This window comes from Scyliorhinus torazame, chromosome 2 (genome assembly GCF_047496885.1).
Source record: "Scyliorhinus torazame isolate Kashiwa2021f chromosome 2, sScyTor2.1, whole genome shotgun sequence".
Classification (NCBI taxonomy): domain Eukaryota; kingdom Metazoa; phylum Chordata; class Chondrichthyes; order Carcharhiniformes; family Scyliorhinidae; genus Scyliorhinus; species Scyliorhinus torazame.
In genome coordinates, this window is record NC_092708.1 from 361105322 (window position 1) to 361124749 (window position 19428).

Sequence of the window (19428 nt, forward strand, 5' to 3'; positions counted from 1 at the left end):
AGACCGAGAAGAGCATAACCCAAGGTCTCTATGTGCCATCTTAAGCATCAGTGCTTCACTGAACAGTCTTGTTGGATTATGGTTTGCGGTTACAAATCCCAATCTTGGCTGTGCTGCCGTACCTCAAGCAAGGAGGTAGGAATGGTGCGAGAGCCTCTTGCATACCTGCACACCTCCGCCTTACAAATACTCTGCTTCCGCTGCCTTCCACTCAGCAAGAAAGTTTCAACGACTCACGATCCTCAGTGAAAGAAATTCGCCTCATCCCAGTTTTAAACGGTGACCCCTAATTTTTCAACAGTGACGCCCAGTTCCAGATTCTCCCACAAGAGGAATCATCCTCTCCACATCCACCCTGCCAAGACCCATCAGGATCTTGTACATTTCAATCAAGTCACCTCTTACTCTTTTAAACCCCAGCGGACACAAGCCCAGCCTGTCCAACCAACCTTTCCTCACAAGACAACTCACCCATTTTAGTCATTAGTCTGGTGAACCTTTTCTGAACTGCTTCCAGCGTATTTACATCCTCCCTTAAATAGGATGAGCAGTACTATACACGGTATTCCAAATCTGGTCTAGTGCTCTGTATAACTGAAGCATAACCTCCCCTCACATTCTATTAGCTTTCCTAATTACTTGTTGCACCTGCATTCTAATTTTTTGTGATTCATTCACTAAGACACCCAGGAAACTCTGCAGCTCAAAGCTCTACAATCGCTCACGATTTCATGCTTCTTTTTTATTCTTGCTGTCAAAATGGACAATTTCACATTTTCCCACATTATACTCCATTTGCCCACTCACCTAACCCATCCATATTTTTTTTGTAGACTCCTAGGTCCTCCTCACACCCCATCTTTTTTTTCTGGAGCCAGTTTGTTGGATATATTCAAGAGGGAGCTGGAGGTGGCCCTTGCGGCTAAAGGAATCAAGGGGTGTGGAGAGAAAGCGGGAGTGGGATACTGAATTTGCATGATCAGCCATGATCATATTGAATGGTGGTGCAGGCCTGAAGGGCTGAATGGCCTACTCCTGCACTGATTTTCTATGTTTCTCACAGGCTTTCTTTCAGGACCCCAGGATGAAGTCAGAGCGAGGATCGAACCTGGGACCTCGGCACTGTGAGGCAGCAGTGCTAACCCAGTCAGCCTCCGGAATTCCATCAATTTACTCAGTACCGTTTCTCTGGTGATTGTAATTTTCCTGACAGGATAATAGTCTTTATTGTCACAAGGAGGCTTACATTAACACTGCAATGAAGTTACTGTGAAAAGCCCCCAGTCGCCAAATTCCGGCGCCTGTTCCGGTATACTGAGGGAGAACTCAGAACGTCCAAATTATCTAACAACACGTCTTTCAGGACTAGTGGGAGGAAACCGGAGCACCCGGAGGAAACCCACGCAGACACAGGGAGGAGGTGCAGACTCCGCACAGACAAGTGACTTGGCCGGGAATCGAACCTGGGACTTTGGCACTGTGAAGCACTACTGCCACTAATCCTCCCTCCAATCCATTTCCTGCTTCTGTTAGTTGTATCCTTGATAGTGAAGACTAATGCAAAATCCCGTTCAATTCAGCTGCCATCTCTTTGTTTTCCCATGATCAATTCTCCAGATTCACTTTCTATAGGACCAACTCACGCTTTGTTAAGTTATATTTATCTTGCAGCATTCCCAGCCCTCCCCATCAGGGTTTCACGACTACATTGCCTGCATCTTGCCCTCAAGATATACCATTGTAGCTTCTGAAAATAATTCTTCTGTCGGCAGGGTGAAGCAATAAACAAACCTACCTAAAGATAGTTTATTTTGGGTTCGGCCTGGTGTTGCTTGCTGGCTTTCCTTTTTAAAAAAAATAAATTTAAAGTACCCAATTCTTTTTTATCCAATTAACGGGCAATTTGGCATAGCCAATTCACCTACCCTGCATATCGTTGGGTTATGGGGGGGGGCAGCACAGTGACACAGTGGTTAGCACTGCTCCCTCACGGCGCCGAGGTCCCAGGTTCGATCCTCGCTCTGGGTCACTGTCCGTGTGGAGTTTGCACATTCTCCCAGTGTTTGCGTGGGTTTTGCCACAACAACCCAAAGATGTGCAGTGTAGGTGGATTGGCCACGCTAAATTCCCCCTTAATTGGAAAAAATTAATTGGGTACTCTAAATTTATTTATTTTTAAATCTGGGAGTGAGACCCGTGCAGACATGGGGAGAATGTGCAAACTCCACACGGATAGTGACCCAGGGCCAGGATCGAACCCGGGTCCTCGGTGCCGTGAGGCAGCAATGCTAACCACTGCGCCACCATGCTGCCCCGGCTTGCTGACTTTCCATATTGCTGTCAGTTGCTTTTTCTTACAACTTCATGTTCGAACATACAAGCATGAGGCTGTGATGCGAGCTATGTGAGGACACATGATGATCGGCAAGTGATCAACAACAGTGATAACTCATCAGATATTCTAAGCCTGTTCATCACTGTTGTTATCTGCCTGAAAGGCAAAGTCGAGAGCAAAACAAGCTCAGTTAGAGAGAATTGCTATGCTCGAAAGTGCCAAAAAGCCTGTTGCGTGCAGTCTTTGTGATGTAAGCTTAAACAGTTCCGCTGCTCAAAACTCCAGATGTAAATAAATCCGATTTCCAGTTTTAACCTGAACTAATCAAGTCTGGCACCGTGGGTATTTCTCACCTGGTGGATAGGAGTGCAGTTATGTAATCGATATTACTATTGCAAAGAAGTTTTGTAGTTTTTAAAGATTTTAAAATCCACAACAGCATCTATACTTCAGATCATTGGAGGTGTTTATCGGTCTTGATTTTGAAGGCGTTTTGGTCCAGGCATTTGCAGCAAAGAGAGAAAGAACTTGCATTTATATAGCTCCTGCCACAACCTCAAGATATCCTTCAGCATTTAACAGCCAATAAAGTACTTTTGAAATACAGTGACTTCTGCATTGTGATGTGGTCAGTGATGAGAGAGGAGGTAAATAGGTAGTTTATGCCTGACACAGAACAGTAGACTGCATACCATTATAGCTTAAGATTCCAATTTCACCCTGACCCCCCATCTCCTAGGTGGTGGTGAGCTACCTTCTTGAACCATGTGGCGTAGGTACACTGTGGTAGTCACCATTGTGTGTATAATAGTTGTATTAGAGGTAATACGGTAAGGCTCCTGTACTACAGGTATGGGGGTAGATCCCTACCTGCTGGCTCCACCCAGTAGGCGGAGCATAAATGTGTGTGCACACCGAGCTGCAGCCATTTCAGGTAGCAGCTGCAGGAGGCCACACATCTCTGCTTAATAAAGCCTCGATTACTCTCTACTCTCGTCTCGTCGTAATTGATAGTGCATCATACTCCCACAGTGCTGTTAGGGGAGGGGAGCTCCAGTATTTTAACATAGGAGCCGCAAAACAACAGTGACATAGTTCCAAATCAGGGCGGTATGCGACTTGGAGAGGAACTTGCAGGTGGTGACATTACTACATGTCTGCTATTCCTGTCCTTCTACGTGGTGGAGATCGTGAGTTGGAAGGTGCTGTTGAAGGAGCCTTGGTGTGTTGCAGCAGTGCTTTTTAAATGATACAGACAGCTAGCATTGTGCGCAGATGGTGCAAGTCAGGATGCTTCTGATGTCACATGTGAAACAAGAAACACAAATTCCGATGTGAAAATGGGCCTTTTCGCCTCGTCTATGCCTGCTTTTAAACTCCATCGAGAAAATAATCCTAATCACCAGTGCCCAGCCTCTTTCCAGATCCCGCATCCTATTATCCTATATCGATCTATTCCAATCTAACCTTGAACATAATGGTCTAGGAAGAAATTAAGGCCTTAAGTGATTTCACAATAGGAAGGATTTCACTGTCACCTGCATGAAAAAATGTGATCTTCTGGACTGTAGGCAAAAAATAAATGTATGATTTGCAACATTTATATTTTAAGATATTTCAGAAGTTATATTTGAAAATCAAAAGGAATGTTTCCAAGTGCAAGTATTATATTCAAGAAAGACAGTTGGTAAAGAATAGTGCAAGAGCTAATCTATATGCTAACATTTATTTACAGAGTGAAATATTACAAGCACAAACCTCCGAACTTAGCCACACCACAATTCAGTAAGTGCCTTTTTATGCTCTTAGTTGATATACAATTAACTTCAAGTATGGCTTGAAGTATTGCCTCCACATATACAAATCAGTTGGTGGAGCTTTTCTAAAGTACTGTGCTCCATGTTCTGCCAGAAACATTGAAACAAAGTAGTCAAACTGACTTATCTGAAATATAATACCCACTATAATAAAAACAGCTCATTCACCTTGTGTCCTGCTGTGGTTATATTGCTTAACGACATGAACATTCCAGCACTCATCCTGAATTGTGCTTAGTTCGCCGAGGAAGCAGTGTATTCAAATTAGTACGAGTCCAAAGTTCATATTTACTATAATCACTCGCCAACCGGTCAATCAAGATAAAAGGAATGCGCTAGAATGTGATGGTGCTCTTACTGTGAATATGTAACTAACCCCAAATGAAATGGAAGAATCGTGTTTCTTTATATTTGCATAACTGCCATAATAGCCCATCTTCAATACAATCATTTCACATCGCTCCCTCTTAGGCCTGCGCTTTAATATGCTTGGGGACACTGAACGGAGCAGAGATATGACACTGAAAGCGTCACATGAAATGATCCAGATCTAACTGTCACACCCACACAAGTTAATGGAAGAGCAGGTACTGTGCATCAATAATTCAAAGCCAACGGGCCTTTAGAAAGTAGAAAATGTAATACGTGCTTGAGCAGCGCAAGGTAGCAGTCAGAATGGCTTACTGGGCGGCACGGTAGCACAAGTGGTTAGCACTGTGGCTTCACAGCGCCAGGGTCCCAGGTTCGATTCCCCACTGGGTCACTGTCTGTGCGGTGTCTGCACATTCTCCCCGTGTCTGCGTGGGTTTCCTCCGGGTGATCCGGTTTCCTCCCAAAGACATGCAGGTTAGGTGGATTGGCCACGATAAATTGCCCTTAGTGACCAAAAAGGTTAGGAGGGGTTATTGGGTTACGGGGATAGGGTTGAAGCGAGGGCCTAAGTGGGTCGGTGCAGACTCGATGGGCCGAATGGCCTCCTTCTGCACTGTATGTTCGATGTTCAAACCAACAATAAAGCAGGGGCAGGCTTACCTTTCTTTTTGAGAGACAGATTGATATTGATGGAATGAAATATGAAACCTTGGAGATTTTGTTCCTAGTGCCCAGCGAGGCAGCTCAGCGAGGCAGCGACAAGGCCTCGAAGCTTCCACTATTGACGACTTACCAGAAAGCACATGCATGTGGACGCTGAGTGAAGGCAGCAAAGTGGTCCCACCACCACCTGTACCAAACTGCCTGCTGACTTTCACTGTTTAGGGTCACAGAAGAAGAAGTACTTGCTGCAGGTGTTGGGGTTGCCAATGGCCTGCAAAGTAATCGCCAGCTTCAGGAGACACTGGAGCAGGGAATTGAGGAACCAAATATAGATTTGTCGCCTACAATTAATGCATGCATTTCCTCTGTGCATCTCTGCTCAATGATCCTGCAATTGTCTCTGACGCAAGTGGAGTTTTGAGTTATAAGCAGCTAGGTCTGCAGTCACAATAGAATCTGCATTGTCAAAATTAGTCCATTGTGCGAAGTGCTGGGCATGAAAGACACATATAAATATTACAGTAAGCAATGTCAGCTTGGTTTCTTTAGTAGATCTCTCACTTCTATAATAGAAATCACCAGAACCAATGACCTGCAACTATGTCCCCACGCCAGCGTCAAAACTGTGGACTTTCATGCCAGAGAAACTGATGTGAAAGGGCCACATATTCCTAGCCCTGCAGGGGGCTAGCAGGAGCCTGGGTAAATCTAGCAGCTTTTGCTGCAGAAACGGGCCCCCGCACTTCCGGGTCGGAGGCCGCGCATGCACACAGCTTCAGCCGCCGCGCCGTGTTCCATGGCAGATTCTGACCGCGGGGCTGGACCCTAAAAATAGACCCCCGGTCGGCCGCGCGCCCGTCCCTGACATTACCCGGTCACGTACAAGGCCCCACCTGCCCTCCGATTGGCCCGCCCCGACCAGGGCGGCCGTGGTCTGAGTCCGCAGCCACCATGCTAGTCTCCCGACTGGCTGGACCACATTAGATCCAAGCCGTCGGCACTTTGGCCAGTCAGGATGAAGAATGGCGGAGCGGGCCTCCAGCAATGGCCCCAGGTAGGTCCTAGGCGGCGCGGCGTACTCTCCGTGTACACCACTTTTTGGGGCGCGCAGAATCGGGGAACTGGTGCTGGTCCCGATTCTGTGCGGGAAAATGGATTCTCCGCCCCGGCGCCGGCCGTGATTTCCGCGTCGGGGTGCGGAGAATCCAGCCCCAGGGTTTTAGTACGCAATCTAAGCTGACACGAGTACCCAATTAATTTTTTCCAATTAAGGGGCAATTTAGTGTGGCCAATCCACCTACCCTGCACATCTTTGGGTTGTGGGGGCGAAACCCACGCAAACACGGGGAGAAATGTGCAAACTCCACACGGACAGTGACCCAGAGCCGGGATCGAACTTGGGACCTCGGTGCCGTGAGGCAGCAGAGCGAACCACCACGCCATCGTGCTGCACTCTAAGCTGACATTTAAGCGCAGTCCTTGGACGGGGGTGCTGGGGAAGTCTGCATTCAGGGAGGTTCACGAGATAATATATTTTGGTTATTCCAGCAGATGTTAAACGCTCTAATTAGGTGTCAGCTTCAGTCAGGAGGTACTGGGTTCAAAGAGTAACAGATAGATAGATACTGTACTGGGGGAGGTCTGATCTCGAGGGTAAGACATTAAAGTCAGTCTGCCCTCTGAGGTCAAGATTAAATATCGCATGACTATTCAGGGAGAGCCGAGGAGTTCAAGCAAAAGTCACAAAAACAGATTAGCTGATCATTTACCTAATCGCTGTTTCTGGGTCCTTGACTTAGGCAATTTGTTTTGCTCCATTTCCCAGCATTAGAGCACCGACTATCCCTCAAAAATATTTCATTAGCTGTGAAGCATTGAGATCGTGAAAGGCACTATGTATATATTTTTTAAAATTTATTTTTCGAATTAATTAGCGTGACCATCCACCTACCCTGCACATCTTTGGGTTGTGGGGCGAGACCCACGCAAACACGAGGAGAATGTGCAAACTCCACATGGACAGTGATCCGGGGCCGGGATTGAATCCGGGTCCTCGGCGCCGGGAGGCAGCGATGCTAACCCCTGCGCCACCATGCCGCCCTGTCAGGCGCTATATAAACGCAACCTTTTTTCTCTTTCATTGCAGTGTTAATGTAAACCTACTTGTGACAATGAAAGGATTATTATTATGTAGTTTTTGAAAAACTGCGCTTTCCCAGAGACCTGCCTGACATTTCCTTCCTCAGTTAATTCCTGACCCCCCCTCCAAAAGCCTTTCACTGATACTTCAGCTGCTGACTACTTGTGGGCATTGTAGTTGTTGAATGGCTGTAACATTTCCTTACGTAGCACTCGCTACCCTCCAAAATAGGTTAATTAGTTGCACAAAGAACTGGGATGTTGCAACATGACGACGGAGAGATAAATTCGAACATTATCTTTATAAAGCCATCATCTCCAAATCACTGAGTTTGTCCTTTTTAAACAAAAAAGCACAGCCCTCGAACGTGTAGGCAATGCAACACATCCAAAATGATCACATAACCCAAAACAATAATGAAAGAAATAATGGAAGATTGGAGATGAAAGGGACGGTAAATCCTCAATGGAACAAGTGGTTTCCTCACATTCAGTCTGTCAGGCTATACTAGTTGGCTACAGGAATTTTCCATCACTATCCTCACACTCAGACTGACAGAGTCAACAGAGCCAATCCAACATGCTCTTGGATCCTGATAGCTAGACTTAGCTTTTGGACTCATCTGGATTTTGGAAAATCCACACATTCAAGCAGACTGACTTGCAACCAGTCTTAAACCACGAGACTGCAAAGTCGCACAGAAGCAAGATTCAACCAATAGGAAAGCAAGGGTTTGTTAAAAGCCAAACTCAACGTTTTAATAATGCTAATAATAATAATCATTTACTGTCACAAGTAGGCTTCACTGAAGCCTGTTCGGGGAGGCCGGTACGGGAATTGAACCTGCGCTGCTGACCTTGTTCTGCATTACAAGTCACCTGTTTAGCCCACTGTGCTGAACCAGCCCCGGATGTGTTAAAAACAAATTTTAAAAATAGCAGCCACATCTCCCCCCCCCCTCCCCGGTCCAAGGACTGCGTTTAAATGCTTTATCAGATGTTATCAAGGAAAAGCGAACACTGCGGATTGTAGAAATCTGAAACATAAACAGAAAATACTGGGAATAGGCAACTTCCGCTTGTGACCATGGAGTGATTGGTCACATAAAGGGCTGTTCCTGTTCAAAGTCACAGAAAAGGGCTCTTTTTACCCATATCCGGGTGTAATTTTGATGAAAAGGCGCAGATGAATGTTAGAGGAGTAGTTTACTCAGGGCACAGGGCTAAATCGCTGGCTTTGAAAGCAGACCAAGGCAGGCCAGCAGCGTGGGTTCAATTCCCGTACCAGCCTCCCGAACAGGCGCCGGAATGTGGCGACTAGGGGCTTTTCACAGTAACGTCATTTGAAGCCTACTTGTGACAATAAGCGATTTTCATTTTCATTTCATTTTCGAATGGTATGTCTTCTGATCGCCAGACCCTGCAGAAAACAGTGAGAGGTTTGGCTGGAAAGTTAAAACAGTGGTTGTGCTTCACAGACAGTCTCTTCCAGCATGCAGGCAAGCTGTAAGGCCCCAGATACAGGAACTGATGACTTTTATCAAGGAAGAATTCCATAAGCAGAGGAAAGAAATGCGTGAGGATCATGCAAAGGCCATTGCAGAAGCTGTGGCACCCTTGAAGAGTACTTTGGAGCAGATGGAGAGGTGTTTGGAGGTGCAGGGGTCACAGATTCGGGAGATTGAAGGAGTGATCTCGGACCACAGCGATCGTGTGGTGGCTCTGGAGGCGGAGGTGGGGCTCCTAGGAGACCTTTGTAAAACGCTGAGGGCAAAGGTTGAGGAGCAGGAGAATACCTCGAGAAGACAGAACCTGCGAATAGTGGGCCTGCCTGAAGGAGTGGAAGGTGTGAGTGCCACGAGGTACGTCTCGAGGATGCTGGTGGGACTGGGGGCAGAAGGGGTGCTGGATAAGGCACCTGAAGTGGACCGAGTGCATAGGTCTCTGAGGCACAAGCCTAGAGCTGGGGAGCCGCCGCGGGCGGTGATCATGAGACTCCATAAATTTGTGGAGAAAGAGAAAAGTCTACGGTGGGCCAGGGAGAAGCGTGGCTTCCACTGGGAGGGAAATAACGTCCGGATTTATCAGGACATCGGAGCCGAGTTGGCAAAACGGCGGGCAGGTTTCAACAAGGCCAAGGCGGTGCTGTACCGGCGGCAGATCAGGTTTGGGGAACTCTACCCGGCAACATTATGGGTGATGTTTGGAGGCCGGGAATATTATTTCGAGACCCCAGAAGTGGCCGAAGACTTCATTAAGGAGCATAAACTGGGGGAGAACGGAGTGGACAATGCTTGGGAACCGGGGTGCTTGCACTATGTAATGGTGGGGAGCACGTTTGAAGTGGGTGTAGGGATTGGGGAATTTTTGGCTTTTTTTGTGGGTGGGGGGGGGGGGGGGGTTCCTGTTCAATGTTGAGATTGTAAGGAGTTGTAGGGGTGAAACGTTTATGTGCGGATGGATGTTCCCATCCCCCCTCCTGTTTTATGGGACTGTTTGTGTTTAACATCTGTTTGTTTGCTTCTGGAGAAGGCTGCCTGGAGTTCAGGAGAAGTCCCTGTTTGGGTGGGGGAGGGTAAGGCCAGCAGGAGGCCTTCTTCTTTGAGCTGAGGAGTGGTGGTGGTGGTGGTGGTGGTGGTGGGGGGGGGGGGGTGTCATTAGGATGTGCCTTTGGACAGGGGCAGCCACGTTAGCAGGTTAGGCTGGTGAACGGAAGGGAGGTGGTGGGGGAGAAGGCCAAGAGGGGTGGCCGGGGGGAAAGGGGAAGAGGGGTGGGGGGGGGGGGGGGGGGGGGAGGAGAAGTGGAAGGGGAAAAGCGGGGGGGGGGGGGGGGGGGGGGGGGGTTCTGCGACACGGCAGGGGGTGAGAGATGACATGGTCAAGGGCGAAGAAAGGGGCCATCTGGGATGGGCTAGGTACCGAGTGGAATTAAAGGGGCAGGAGTTAAGTGGGGAAGATGACGGACGGTAGAGGGGATTGGAGGCGCAAACCTCCGGTAAGGGTGGTAACGTGGAACATCCGTGGAATGAATGGGCCGGTTAAAAGGTCGCGGGTGTTCCCGCACCTCAGGAGCTTGAAAGTGGGGGTTATCTTTTTGCAGGAGACACACCTCCGTGTGAAGGACCAGGTTAGGTTAAGGAAGGGGTGGGTTGGGCAGGTTTTTCACTCGGGGTTTGATTTGAAATCGAGGGGTGTGGCGATTTTAAGGAGCAAGAAAATGGGATTCGTGAGTGCGAAGGAGGTGAGGGATCCAGGTGGGAGATATGTCATTGTGAGTGGGGTATTGGAAGGGGCACCGGTGGTGTTGGTAAATGTGTATGCCCCAAATTGGGATGATGTGGGTTTGTGAGGGGGTTGCTGGCAGCAATCCCGGATTTGGCCACGTACCAGTTGGTCATGGGAGGAGATTTTAACTGTGTCCTGGAGCCGAGGGTGGATAGATCGAGCCCCAGGTCGATGGGTAGGGTACGAATGGCAAGGGTGCTGGGGGGGTTTATGGTGGGTATGGTGGATCCATGGCGCTTTCAGAACCCAGGGGGAAGGGAGTATTCCTTCTTTTCACACGTCTAAAAGGTGTATTTGAGGATTGATTACTTTGTAGTGAGTCGGGAGATTTTGCTTGGGGTGGAGGGGGCAGAGCATGCGGTGATAGTTATCTCGGACCATGCACCCCACTGGCTGGATATTTGGTTCAGTACGGGACAAGAGCAGAGGCCGGGGTGGAGGTTTGACTCGGGGTTGTTGGTGGATGGAGGTTTTTGTGGATGTGAAAGGGGAGGGAAGGATTGGGGATATATATAAGTAGCTGGGGAGCAGGGAGGCGAGCGGGTGGTGAAGATCAAGGAGAAATGGGAAGCGGAGTTGGGAATGGAGATCAATTGGGGAGTATGGAGTGAGACACTGCGAAGGGCAAACGGGACCTCCTCTTGTGCAAGGATGAGCCTGATACAGTTCAAGGTGGTGCAAAGGGTGCATATGACTCGGGCGAGAATGAGTGGGTTCTTTCAGGGGGTAGCAGATGAGTGTGAGAGGTGTGGGTGGGGGCCAGCGAATCATGCGCGCATGTTTTGGGGTTGTGAAAAATTGGGAAGATTCTGGGCGGGAGTGTTCGCGGTCTTAGCCAGGATAGTGGGGGAGGGAGTGGACCAGACCCGTTGGTGGCGATATTTGGAGTTTCAGAGAAGCCGGAGCTCATGGAGAGGAGGGAGGCCGATGTCTTGGCCTTTGCCTCTCTGATTGCATGGCGACCAATTTTGCTGGAGTCACGGTCGGCATCGCCACCGGGGGTAGCAGCAGCATGGTTGGGTGACCTGTAGCAACATGGTTGGGTGACCTGTACGACTTCCTGCGGTTAGAGAGGATAAAGTATGAGTTAAGGGGCTCAGCAGGGAAGTTTGAGAAAAGGTGAGGGATGTTTGTGACCGTGTTTGAGGAGCTGTTCGCCGTAGGGGCATGGGGTGGGGGGGGGGACAAAAATCTGTACAAACTGTATAGTTGATTGTTAGGAAGAATGTTTCCCGTGGTGTTTATTTGCTGTAACCTACTTTGATACAAGTTTGAATAAAATGAGTTTAAAAAAAGATAATACTGGGGCAGGATTCTCCGACACACCCCCCCCCCCCCCCCGGCCGGGTTGGAGAATCACCGGGGGCTGGCGTGAATCCCGCCCCCGCCAGTTGACGAATTCTCCGGCACCGGATATTCGGCGGGGGCGGGAATCGCGCCGTGCCGGTTGGCGCCCCCCACCCCCGGCGATTCTCCGTCCCGCGATGGGCTGAAGTCCCGCCGCTGTCAACCTACGCCAGCCGGCGTGGATTGAACCACCTTTGGGACGGCGGGACACGGCGCCGCGGGCGGGCTCCGGGGTCCTGGGGGGGGGCGCGGGGCGGACTGGCCCTGGGGGATGCCCCACGGTGGCCTGGCCCGCGATCGGGGCCCACCGATCCGCTGGCGGGCCTGTGCCATGGGGGCACTCTTTTCCTTCCGCCTCCGCCATGATCTCCACTATGGCGGAGGCGGAAGAGACCCCCCCCTCCACTGCGCATGCGCGGGGATGCTGTGAGCGGCCGCTGACTCTCCTGCGCATGCGCCGCACGGCAAAGTCATTTCCGCGCCAGCTGGCGGGGCACCAAAGGCCTTTCCCGCCAGCCGGCGGGGCGGAAATCAGTCCGGCACGGGCCTAGCCCCTCAAGGTAATTGCTCGGCCGCTCAAGATGCGGAGACTTCCGCACCTTTGGGGCGGCGCAATGCCGGACTGATTCGCGCCGTTTTTGGTGCCGGTCGGCGGACATCGCGCCAGTATCAGAGAATCCCGCCTCTGGGAATGCTCTGCTGGTCAGGCAGCTTCTGTGGGGAGAGAGGGTGGTGAATCTTTGAAATTCCCTATCCCAGAGGCCTGCGGAAGCTCAGTTAGAGTATGTTCAAGAAAAATTTCTAGATATTAAAGAAATCAAACAATATGGAGATAGCGCGGGACAATGGCGTTGAGGTAGAATATCAGCCATGATCTGGTAGAATGGCAGTGCAGGTTAGAGAGGCTGAATGGGCTACGACTGCCCTTATTCCCTATGAGTGAGACCGGAACTCACAGAGGGCAGAGTATTGCCAACTGAGCCACAGCAGATAAATGGTGAACCCTAACCTAAAGCAATTAGCCAAGGCATACTCATTCTCTCAACAGCTGGCTCCCCATTCATTTTCTCAGGTCCCGCACTGCTGAATCTTTACCACCGTGCTTCCTGCTTCAGATGCGAGAACAGAACCAGCCTTGGCTTCTCTCCAGCTAGGATTACTGGTCATCTGTGATTAACAGGCAAGAAAACACATTGGGAAAAATATCATTCAGCCTTACAAACTGTCCAGGTGTGATTTCCCGCATCTCCCTTAGCTCCTCATTCTCACTTCCCCTCATTGGGGAAATGAAAGTCAGACAGTGCTGATAAATACCTTTGTAGTCCTCAATCCTGCTTCTCAACTGACGTCAATGCAGCTCCTTATGAGGCATCAACTGGCCCCCACATCAACTGGCCCCCACCTTCTCTGGCGGATTTAAAAAGAAACATTTTGAACATCCCCTGGGAGAAAAGAAATATATGTTTGCTCTGGTCTCAAATCTCCAAGGATTGCAAATTTTGTATATGTGCCCTTCAGTTTTACTTACGCTCATGGCTTGTTTACTTTAACCGCATTTATGTCTTTTTATTTTAAAAAGCTGCACTGTGCCTACCTCAACATTTTCTCCAGTGAGAAGACGGACCTATCCCTGCCTAATGGCTTCTAACAAAAAGGTCACAACTTGAAACTTTAACCCCCGTTCTCTCTCCACATCTCCAGGCCAGACCTGCTGAGGGAGTTCCAGCAGGTTCAGATTTGATTTCAGATTTCCAGAATCCGCGGTATTCTGCTTCTGTACAATGGAACTGATCCTGTTTAGCTTTACTGCCTCTTGATTATACAGCATTCTTAGGTCATGAGGTAAGCACAAGCAGCCAGCAAGAACTGGCGAAACGCACCCAGGCTGGAAACGCTATTCAAGGTTGCTGCAAACGTATGAAACTCTGGTTTAATAATAGAATATAGAAAATAGGAGCAGGAGGAGGCCGTTCGGCCCTTCGAGCCTGCTCCGCCATTCATTATGATCATGGCTGATCATTCAACTAAATAGCCCAATCCCGCTTTCTCCCCATATCTTCTGATCCCCTTCGTCTAAAGTGTTATATCTAACTGCTTTTTGAAAACATAATGTTTTGGCCACAATTACTTCCTGTGGTAACGAATTCCACAGGCCGACCATTCTCTGGGTGAAGAAATTTCTCCTGATCTCTGTCCTAAATGGTCTACCCAGTATCCTCAGACTGTGACCCCTGGTTCTGGACACACCCACCATCAGGAACAGCCTTCCTGCATCCAACCGGTCTAGTCCTGTTAGACTTTTAGAGGTTTCTATGTGATCCCCTCCTCATTCTTCTTAACTCTAACGAATACAATCCTAACTGATTCAATCTCTCCTCGTATATCAGTCCCGCCATCCCAGGAATCAGTCTGGTAAACCTTCGCTGCACTCTATAGCGAGAACATCCTTCCTCAGGTAAGGAGACAAAGCTACACACGATATTTTAAGTGAGGCCTCACCAAGGCCCTGTATAAATGCAGCAAGCCACCCCTGCTGCTGTACTGGAATTCTCTTGCTATGAAGGTCAATATACCATTTGCCTTCATTACCGCCTGCTGTACCTGCCTGCTTACCTTCAGTGACTGGTGTACAAGAACACCCAGGTCTCATTGCACATTCCCCTCTCCTAATTTATGCCCATTCAGATAATAGAGTGCCTTCTCATTTTTGCTACCAAAGTGGATAACCTTGCATTCCTCCAAATTAGACTGCATCTGCCATTCATTTGCCCACTCACTCAACTTGTCCAAATCACGCTGAAGGATTTCTGCATCCCCTTCACAGCTCACCCTCCCACCCAACATGGTGTCATCTGCAAATTTGGAGATATTACATTTTGTTCCCTCATCTAACTTATTAATATATACATTGCGAATAGCTAGGATCCTAGCACCAATCCCTGGGGTCCCCCAGTAGTCACTGCCTTCCAATTTGAAAAAGACCAGTTAATTCCTACTCTTTGCTGTCTGCCAACCCATTTTCTATCCATCTCAATACACTACCCCCAATCCCATGTGCTTTAATTTTACACGCTCATCTCTTATGTGAGACATTGCTGAAAGCCTTCTGAAAGTCCAAATAAACCACATTCAACTGGCTCCCCCTCATCACCCCACATCCTCAAAGAATTCCAGTAGATTTCGTAAATCCTTGCTGACTCTGTCCGATTCTACTAGTCCTTTCCAAGTGCTCTGCTATAAAATCTTTGATAACGGACACTAGCATTTTCCCCACTACCGACATCAGGCTTACTGGTCTATAATTCCTGCTTGCTCTCTGCCTCCCTTTTTAAATAGTGGTGTTACATTAGCTACTCTCCAATCTGTAGGAACTGTTCCAGAGTCTACAGAATCTGGGAAGACCACCAATGCATCCATTATTTCTAGGGTCACTTCCTTCCTTACTCTGGGATGTAGATTATCAAGTCCCGGGGTTTTATCTGTGTTCAATCTCATCAATTTCCCCAACACCATTTTTCTACTAATACTGATTTCCTTCAGTTCCTGCATCTCACTAAACAGAGTGTTCCCCAACTATACTGAAATGTTTTTTGGGTCCTCCTTTGTGAAGGCAGGACCAAAGTATATATTTAGTTGGTCAGCCATTTATTTGTTCCCAATTATAAATTGCCCGGTTTCTGACTGTAAGGGACCTACATTTGTCTTCACCAATCTTTTTCTCTTAACTTACCTGTAGAAACATCTACAGTCAGTTTTTATGTTCCCCAAAAGCTTACTCTTGTACTCTAGTTTCTCCTTCTTAATTAATCCCTTGGGTCTTCATTTGCTGAATTCTAAACTTCTCACAAACCTCAGGTCTATTAGGTGGGATTCTCCCATCACGTGGCTAAGTGTTGACGCCAGCGTAAAAACGGGAGTGTTTTATTCTGGTGTCAACAGGCCTTCCGGCACCCGATTCCCCGGCCCACAGGGGGCCAGCATGGCGCTGGAGCGGCCCACGCCTGTCCAGCTGCTGATCTCGGCGTCAACTGGGAGATGCGGGGTCCGCGCCTGCGCAGTGGCAGCGGCGCCAATGTGCACATGCGCAGTGGCTTTCTTCTCCGCGCTGGCCCCGACGCCAAATGGCGCAGGGCTCCAGGAGCCAGCGTAGAAGAAAGGAGGCCCCCAGCCCGAGAGGCCAGCCCGCCGATCGGTAGGCCCTGATCGCGGGCCAGGCCACAACGGAGGGGTCGGACCCCCCTCTCCCCCTACAGGCCGCCCTCGGACCCTTCAATGCCGAGGTCCCGCCGGCTCAGAGCATGTTAGAACCGCGCCGGCGGGACTCGTGTTTTTTTGCTACGGTCGCTCGGCCCATCCAGGCCGGAGGATCGAGCAGGGGGGGGCCACAGAGAGCGGCCCCCGACCGGCACTGCGCCGTTCCCCTGCTCTGCAGAGAATCGCGTCCCGACGTCAGAGCAGCGTGGTGTGATTCGCGCGGCGCCCCGGGGATCCTCCGACCCGGTGGGGGGTCGGAGAATCCCGCCCATTGTTTTTCCTGGCCAAATTGTAAGCTTCTTCCTTGGATCGAATACTATCTCTAATTTCCCTAGTAAGCCCACCTTTCCAGTTTTACTTTTGCGCCAGACAGGAATGAACAATTATTGCAGTTCACCAGGCTCTCTTTGAATGTTACCCATTGCCTCTCCACTGTCACCACTTTAAGCAATGTTTCCCACCCATTACAGCCAACTCGCGTTTTCTTAATTTAGATTCAGGACCACAGTCTCAGAATCAACGACATCACTCTCCATCTTGATGAAAAGTTCTATCATATTATGATCGCTCATCCCCAAGGGGTCTTGCACAATTGGTGACCAATTATTGCTTTCTCATTACACAATACCCAGTCTAGGATGACCTGTTCTCTGGTTGGTTCCTCAACATATTGATCCAGAAAACCATCCCTATACTCTCCAGGAATTCCTCCTCTGTGGATTGTGACTAATCTGGGGCGAAATTCTCCCCCAACGGCGCGATGTCCGCCAACTTGCGCCAAAAACGGCGCCAATCAGACGGGCATCGCGCCGGCCCAAAGGTGCGGAATGCTCCGCATCTTTGGGGGCCGAGCCCCAACATGGAGTGGCTAGGCCGACGCCGGAGGGGTTTCCGCCCCGCCAGCTGGCGGAAATGGCGTTTGTTGCCCCGCCAGCTGGCGCGGAAATGTGGCGCATGCGCGGGAGCGTCAGCGGCCACTGACAGTTTCCCGGCGCATGCGCGGGAGCATCAGCGGCCGCTGAAAGTTTCCCGCGCATGCGCAGTGGGGAGAGTCTCTTCTGCCTCCGCCATGATGGAGGCCGTGGCGGATGCGGAAGGGAAAGAGTGCCCCCACGGCACAGGCCCACCCGCGGATCGGTGGGCCTCGATCGCGGGCCAGGCCACCGTGGGGGCACCCCCCGGGGTCAGATCGCCCCGTGCCCCCCCCCCCAGGACCCCGGAGCCCGCCCACACCGCCTGGTCCCGCCGGTAAATACCGGGTTTAATTTACGCCGGCGGGGCAGGCAATTTCTGGGCGGGACTTCGGCCCATCTGGGCCGGAGAATTGAGCGGGGGGTCCCGCCAACCGGCGCGGCCCGATTCCCGCCCCCGCCCAATCTCCGGTACCGGAGACTTCGGCGGGGGCGGGGGCGGGATTCACGGCGGCCAACGGCCATTCTCCGACCCGGCGTGGGGTCGGAGAATGACGCCCGAGATTTGCCCAATTCATATGCAGATTAAAGTCATCCATAATTACAGATATTCCTTTATTGTATACGTCTCTAATTTCCTGTTTAATGCCATTCCCAACATTACTACAGTTTGCGGGTCTATATACAACCCCCACTATCCGTTTTTGCCCCTCAGTATTTCTCAACTCTACCCATACAGTTTGCTTATCTTCGAAGCTAATGGGGCAGGAGTCTCTGTTTTTGGGACTATGTCCCCACGCCGTCGTAAAAACAGTGGACTTTCACGCCAGAAAAACTGTGCGAAAGGTCCACATATTCCTAGATCTGCAGGGGCTAGCAGGGATTCGGCGTAAAACTAGCAGCTTTTGCCTGCAGATACGGGCCCCCGCACTTCCGAGTCGGTGGTTCCAGCGACCACATAGTGCTTCATGGTGGACTCAGACCACGGAGCTGGATACTAAAAATAGACCCCCCCCCCCGATCGGCTGGGTGCCCGACCCTGGTGGGCCCCGATCGCGGGCCAGGCCACCGTGGGGGCACCCCCCGGGGTCCGATCGCCCCGCGCCCCCCCAGGACCCCGGAGCCCACCCACACCGCCTGGTCCCGCCGGTAAATACCAGGTTTCATTTACGCCGGCGGGACAGGCAATTTCTGGGCGGGGCTTCGGCCCATCCGGGCCGGAGAATTGAGCGGGGAGTGCCCTCCGATCGACCAGCCCCCAGCCAGGACTGTCCGTGTGGAGTTTGCACATTCTCCCCATGTCTGCGTGGGTTTCGTCCCCACAACCCAAAAATGTGAAGAGTAGGTGATTGGCCACGCTAAATTGCCCCTTAATTGGAAAATATAATTCGGTAATCTAAATTTATTTTTTTTAAATTATATTTTTTTAAAATTAAAGGCAGCAACATCAGTGACAAACAAGCAATGGAACTTATGGATTTCAGTGTTAGTAAAAAGACTTGCATATTAGAGAAAGCAAGCGGGAAGGGGGCGTTACTGTGCACAATGTCCCTTTGCTCTGCCTCACAACAGGCCTCAATTCACCCTCAGAGCCAATGGTCTCTACGACGAACCATATTCTCTTCCACACCTGCCTTATGTTCTCCCTAAGTGAGACTGCAAAACGTTAAGTATCTGTGCATTGCAGAGCCATTTGCGCTAAGTACTGGATTAGCCGTGGCCCAGCCTACAAGAGTGAGAGCCACCTCGATTTACTGATGGGACTCTTCAAAGCTGCCCATCCAGGTACCACTCATCTCACACAACACGACAACTACTCGCTGGTGGTTATTTTTAAACTGTGCTGCGAGACTAGTTTCGACCTTCTAAATGGTCCAAACCTTACATTGGCACCTGCGTGTGTTTGCGTGATGTACACAGCACCGTTGTGCATTTCTACCAACCTTTCACACGCGAACCATAAAGAGCACTTGCTTACTCAGCTGGATAAAGATGAACACAAAACCTCCTATGTGTACTCATTCACAGAGAGAGAGATAAAGTGGAGAATGGGAAAGAGGCAATCAGTCAGTGCGCAATGCCACAGAAGGTCAACATCAAAGCTATAATTCAACTTGGTTCACAAAAGCAGCATTACTGCATTGAATAGCCTGGTTAATTGAAAACATTTTCGTTCATTTGACGATCAGTGGCTAAAAAGAAAACACACATTCAAATCTACCAAGTGAACCAATTCAAACCTTTTACATCTGAACCAGCTATCTCACAGATAACCGACACAGGAGATAGACACGGAGATCAGATA

The 19428-nt window shown here is 49.9% G+C and overlaps 1 protein-coding gene across 4 annotated transcripts in view; it reads right to left on the reverse strand.

Moving 5' to 3' along the window:
- Positions 1-19428, reverse strand: part of itpk1a (inositol-tetrakisphosphate 1-kinase a) — a 286412-nt gene that overhangs the window by 158993 nt on the left and 107991 nt on the right. Inside the window, exon 1 of one of the 4 annotated variants that reach the window (XM_072492453.1) lies at positions 4321-4389. The exons of the other annotated variants lie outside the window; for them this stretch is intronic. Coding sequence (XP_072348554.1) covers positions 4321-4374 — 54 coding nt within the window. The 5' untranslated portion in view covers positions 4375-4389. Of the gene's footprint in view, positions 1-4320; positions 4390-19428 lie in introns of those variants that run through there. 4 annotated transcript variants of the gene reach the window in all.